At 33.1% G+C, this 6,405-nt stretch overlaps 1 protein-coding gene across 1 annotated transcript; it reads left to right on the forward strand.

Annotated features, from left to right (window-relative positions):
* Positions 1 to 909: 909 nt before the first annotated feature.
* Positions 910 to 2,589, forward strand: LOC104887526 (two-component response regulator ORR10). The gene is made up of 5 exons (XM_010672179.4): positions 910 to 1,266; positions 1,715 to 1,809; positions 1,904 to 1,981; positions 2,069 to 2,139; positions 2,253 to 2,589. Exons 1-5 carry the CDS (start codon positions 1,086 to 1,088, stop codon positions 2,389 to 2,391), a joined length of 564 nt encoding a protein of 187 aa, XP_010670481.2. The 5' UTR covers positions 910 to 1,085; the 3' UTR covers positions 2,392 to 2,589.
* Positions 2,590 to 6,405: the final 3,816 nt, after the last annotated feature.

The following is a 6,405-nucleotide window of genomic DNA, read 5'->3' on the forward strand; positions in this document are numbered from 1 at the left end:
TTCAAAAAGCCAAATCTCACAGCACGCATAGTATCTTTGGAAGATTCAAGTTGAAGATGAAAATTTGACTCGATAGTTTTCCAATGTCTGGTCAAAAGCTCGATTTCTATGAGAAATGAGTGAGATATATATGACCTTTTGAAAATGAGTTAATAGGTTCCAAGGGTGCGTGTGCGGCCACACCTATATTATTTATAGGTGTGGCTGGTCGTACGCAAAACGCTTTGTTAAATATATATTGTGATATGACAATCCTACGTGGTGCTCCTAATTAATATGTGGATGGCGAACTCATGAATTCATGATGCTTGCTGATTTGAATTCTAACAAACACAAACTTTACCGAACTTAGCTATATCTACCTTGTGAGAGAGAGGATAGACCATTAAAAAATAATTGCAATGTAGAGTTGAATGTCGCCTTACATTAATCTCTATTAGTAGTGGGTAAAGACCCAATGCTTCTTGCCTAGGGTCCTAGGCTCAAGGGCTATGATGATAGTATAATATTTTGAATATATATAAGAATTTATATCACTTTAAATATACTGAATTCTTGAGGGTCAGATTATATCATTTTAGAAAATGTTAGATACTACAAAGCCAGCAAAGATTAACTAAATTACTTCCCTACCAAAAGTTACAAAGTAGGAACAGTCATGATTCTGTAAGGTGATCAGGAATTTAAGGTATCAAACCATAAAGATTGCTAGAGGATGTCTTTTCTTGATTAGCTATGATTACGTACAGAACCATGAACCCACATTATAGGAGGGTAATCTTATCCCTTAAGCACAATTAAGCTAACTATGGCCAAATCTTCTGCCTAAGAGTCAAACCATCACCAAGTAAAAAGATCATAATATAATAATTCGAATTGGAAACGAAGCTTCTTTGTATATTACCAACATATATATGAAAACCAATAATAAGAGCAAGAGATCAGAAGATATTCACATCAATCATATCTTGTCCCATATCTCTTCCAAACTGTCAAGATCCCAAACAAGCTTCTATAAGCCATTCACTCGTATAAGTATAAAAACACTATAAATCCCTCCAAGGGTCGTCACCAACAAGCAGTGTATGTGCACCTTCCTACTTAGTCTTATTCAATTTTTCATAAACAACTTAATTCTTTGTTGCTTTCTCAAAGTTTCTTTAGTGGCTATGGCTGTCGATACTCAATTCCATGTTCTCGCCGTCGACGATAGCCTCATTGACAGAAAGCTCATTGAGAGGCTCCTTACAACATCGTCTTTCCAAGGTTAGTGAGTTGATTAACTCATTAAGAGGCTTCTTATAACAATACTTGCGTCTATATAGTACATATATACTTATATAGTTGCTAATAGTTAATTTTTATTTGCACTATATTGGATGGTCTGGTTATCGAGAAGATAGAGGGACTATATAGGAATACACAACTTCTTTTTAATCATCTCGTTTAAGTGGTTGTCAACTAGTTCAGTTGGTAATCAAATTTCATATGTCGCTCTACTTTTTATAACTCCGTTTAATTAATTCCAAAAATATTCATATCACCTTCATTTTAATAGTGGAAGATGAGTAAATCTTTCATTAATATATGTGTATTTTATGTATTTAATCAACCAACCATGAACCACCTATATAAACTATGGTAAATTGATATTGCTTTTGACTTACGTTAAAGAATTGTATTACTTATGTTTGATATATGTGGTTGCATGCAGTGACCGCTGTAGATTCAGGCACAAAAGCTTTGGAGTTATTGGGTTTGCAAGCAAATGAAAGTAGTGATTATCATCCCCATGATGACAATCATCATGTACTAATTCATCCTTAATAAATACATTTGTTTTACCAAGAAAAATTATGTTTTTCAATTTTCAATGTTTTTTAACTATATAATGTAATTGTAGGACTCGGAGGTCAATATGATTATAACCGATTATTGTATGCCTGGAATGACTGGATATGATCTCCTTAGGAAGATCAAGGTATTGCCATTCAGATTTTTTAACGTTATTTTTGCATGGTTTTTTGCACCCTACAGTTTTTTTGATATATTTACTTTGATTTTGTAGGAATCTGAGAATCTTAAAGATATACCAGTGGTTATCATGTCCTCAGAAAATATTCCAGCTAGAATAAATAGGTAATTTTGAACTATACATTTCATTTCCAAGATATACATATAATAAAAAGGACTTTTTTAGAATTTTTATTTTCTGATGATAATTTTTTGATGGGTAAAATTATATAATGCAGATGCCTAGAAGAAGGAGCAGATGAATTTTTGCTAAAGCCAGTTAGGTTATCAGATGTTGATAAGCTTAAACCACATTTGATGAGGAGCAGATACAAGGGTCAAAAGAATACAGAAAATCATCAAGATATCAAACAATGATATTGATGAATTAAGTTTTATAGTAATAGAATAACAAGATGATTATGTTCACCTTAAGAAAGATCTACATTATTTTATTTCTTTTTTCAGTTAATGTATTTTATCTTCTGTCTTTTAGTTAAAGCTAATTAGTTGATTAATATACAGGATTACTTAACTTTAGTAGTTACTAGAGTACTACAATGTATCGGATCAACTTTTTTTTACAATGCATAGGATGAAATTTCCCTCCTTCGTTCTGTTTCTCTTTCTTTATTTCACATTTTTTCATTTAGGAAGATTTGGCTATATTGAGTAGCCAAGAAAAGAACATTTGCAGCTATATTATGCAGCATGGGTACTGATCTTCTAGGTCATGCACTCGTACCCGTACCAGCACCCATATCCGATATGATACGTATCTTGTATGGGTACGCATATCCTTTCCTAAAATTTCAAAATCTTGCCGTTTTATGTCCCGTACACCGAATCCGCACTCGTACCCCTATCCGTCTAGGTGCAACTTTGGCTATATTTAGGTTTTAAGTATTGTATATTTGTATGAAGGAACTAAAGGATGAATTAAATCCAATAATTCATGTTAATGGAATAATAAAATGAAATGAATAAAAGATATATCCTAAATATTTTGGAAAATTTCCTCAGGTAACTCTTAGGTTTGACGTAATTTTTCTCCTCACATTTCGAGAATTCCTCAAATACCCTTGAAGTTTGTGTTTGGGCTCATGATATCCTTACTAATGACAAAACCCTAACACCATTAGTTTTTTTTCTCCCCTCTCCGTCTCTTCTCTCACCATCCCCCACTAATGACATTCTTAACCTTCAACTTTCTTTCTCTCCTCTCCATTTTAATCTTTCTAAATTCTAATTTAACTAAAAGCCATCTTCATTGTCCCAGCAGCATGCAGTGCCGGCGACGGCGACGACAACATTAATGTTGCAGCAACACTACCAACCTACGAAGAGTTAAGTATATTTTTGGGTACTGAACTTTGGATGTATTAGTTGCAGTTTACTCACCCAAGTTTCAAAACATGCACTTTGCTCACTCAAAGTACAACGGTGTTAACTTTTCTGTTAACTTCGAATTTAATATACAAAAAAATTGTGCGGTCCACAAACGAGACTGACAGTTATACTTTACAGGTAAAAAATTTAATTTCGAACAGTAACTTGATCTGCATGGCTATTTGTGACTCCAACAAAAATGTGCTTCTTTCTCTAAAATTCTCCAATTAACGCCCACTTCTCCTTCTTTGCAATATTTCCAAAATTTAAACTTGATTAACATTAATAATTAGCTTAAATAAATTATTTAAAATTTATTTATTTATTTAATCACTTCTCTAATATATTTGAAACAAAATAAAATCAAGTATTTGATAAAATAATCTAAGTTAGCATAGTGGTATAATAAAAGAAAGTAGAAAAATACTAATTTTAGTAATAGCAAAAGAATTAGAAATTTTCCAACAATGGAAAATCACCATGACCAGACAATTCATCTTCTTCCTCAAACTTTCTCTCCTTGTTTCCCAAGACATTCTAGAACACTTTAATCCCCAAGTATTCTTCATCATTAAGTATCTATTAGTTCAATGAAGTTTAATTCCTAAAATTCCTAAAAATCAGAAAGTCAAACACCAACTACCCACAACTCCAACCACCACCACCACCACCCGTCTTCCCCTTCCCCTCTCTTGCCCCGACCCCGCGCGCACCGTCGCTCGACCAGCTACAAGCACCCCCGCCTTCTCCTCCACCCCTGCACTACCCCGCTATGGCGCTACACTCCTCCTCTTCTCCCTCCTCTTTTTCTCGCTGCTCCCCCTTCCCCTGACTTCTCTCTCCTCCTCGGCCCCACATGGGTTGCTTCCTTCTCCTGACGCGTCGCCGCCCCGCCTGACGCCAGCACGCCGCCCCTCCCTGGCCAGCACCGATGACCTCCCCCCCCCCTGCACTGTCCATGTAACAGGAAGTGGTAACAGAATTAACTTTTCTATTAAATAATATTGGAACATGATTAACTTTTTTTGGAGCTTATATTAAATAATTTTTGATTGTATAATATTGGAACAAACTATCAAAAAAAATTAAGATGGGAAGATTAATTATGTTCCCTTTTCAATCTTACAGTTTATCTCTCTCCTCTATATTCTTATACATTTCTTTATTTTAATTAAATATCAAAAAATTAGTGGACCATGTTAATAGAAAAGTACTTTGGTTGAGCAAACTGCAACTTTTGAAAGTTGGGTGAGTAAACTGCAACTACATCCAAAGTTCAGTACCCAAAAGTATACTTAACTCAACCTACGAACACCCCTAGAAGTGAGGCGTCCGGCGAGTTAGGGAAAAATGCGGCTGACTTTTATCATTAATTTTCGAGTAGAAAGAAAAGCTAACCCACGAACCACAAATCATGTGTTGCGGAGATGAAAATTGCATTCAATTGGGCTCATTTTCTCTAAATCAAATTTTAGTTGGGCTCGTTGGGCTCCTGCTTCAGTTGATTGATGTTTAATGGTTCTGATTCTGTTTTTTTTTTCCTTTTTTTCGTGTCTTCTCGTTTGGGTTCACGAAAAAAAATTAGCGGACGAGGAGAGAGAAAAAGTGGAAAGAAAAAATGGCAGAAGAAGATGAAGATGGATTTTGATTTTTCGAATTTAGAAAGATGAATTTACAATATAAGTATATGGTTTTTTGTAATTTATGATTTCAATTTATCTAAAGTATCATCTAAAAACCTATTTTTTAAAACAAATATAGCACAACATGTGGCTAACCAACAATTAGACACACTTAATTCGAAATTAATTTACTTGATTAGGTTTAAGTTGGATTTTATTTCTCACTTTTATGAAATTCTTTGAACTATAAATTGTATCTAAAAGTAGAAAATATGATGTTGATTAAGTTCTTGGGACAACCAACATTCAATTGGTTAATTGAAGAATAATGTAATAACTTAACTTTGTACCCTTTTTTTGTCTTTAATTTCTTAAAAAACTCTAGTCTTTATGTATGAGTAAATAAAGAAATTTGGGGTATAATTAGTTGTTGGTCGGTCCGGGCGAATCCCCGGGTTATTGCATATTATACGTTTTTATTTTTTATAATATTAATTTAATTACATTTCCTCATATTAGCGTATACATTCAGATTATACGTGACGACCTCCAATATTTCACATTTTCACACACATTTTAGTAATATATATATAGATATATAGATGAAAAATTATGTGTTTTGTTTGATATATAAAAGAGCAATGAAGTCTTTAATGATTAGTTGAGCAATGAAGGGTTGAGCACGAGTTTTGTCGTTTCTGCTTACTTTCTTAACATTAGTTGTGGAATGGTAATGGTGGTATAACATTATCTACCTTATTAATTAGATATGAGGTTGGAGGTTCAAGTATCAATACTTATATTACTTGTTTTATTTTTTAGGAGATAATAATAAGTGTTTGTATGTTTATATGATAACATAGCGCCATGTTATTTGTGAAGTGAAAAATGATACATGACGTGATAATATTTTTTGCCACACATTTTAATATAAAGAGAAGATTATATATATAAATTTCACCTAGATCGAAAGCTTAATAAAGTTATGTTATACTTATATATATCAATAAAATAACAAAAACATGTATCATACAATTAATTAGTTGGGAGAAAGAGATACTTTTGAATAATTTCAACCAAGAAGTAAACCATGGAGTTGTCTAAAAGCTATAGGCATTGAACAAGCACAAAAGAAAATTTCAAAGGGTGCATATATTGAATGTAGACTTGCAGCATTGTTGATATTGACTCGCACTATACCTAGATGCATTATACAAATAATTCATCTCCTTGACATTCTTCGAGGTGTACAATGCACCTCGAGGGATCATTCAAATAAAATTTACAATAGGGTAGCAAAGATTTTTCCAAGATATGTTTAGTAAGTCTACTATGTTTATTAATGATCATATGCTTTGACATACTTTAAACAATAACGCAT

Source organism: Beta vulgaris, chromosome 2 (assembly GCF_026745355.1).
Source record: "Beta vulgaris subsp. vulgaris cultivar EL10 chromosome 2, EL10.2, whole genome shotgun sequence".
Taxonomy (NCBI): domain Eukaryota; kingdom Viridiplantae; phylum Streptophyta; class Magnoliopsida; order Caryophyllales; family Amaranthaceae; genus Beta; species Beta vulgaris.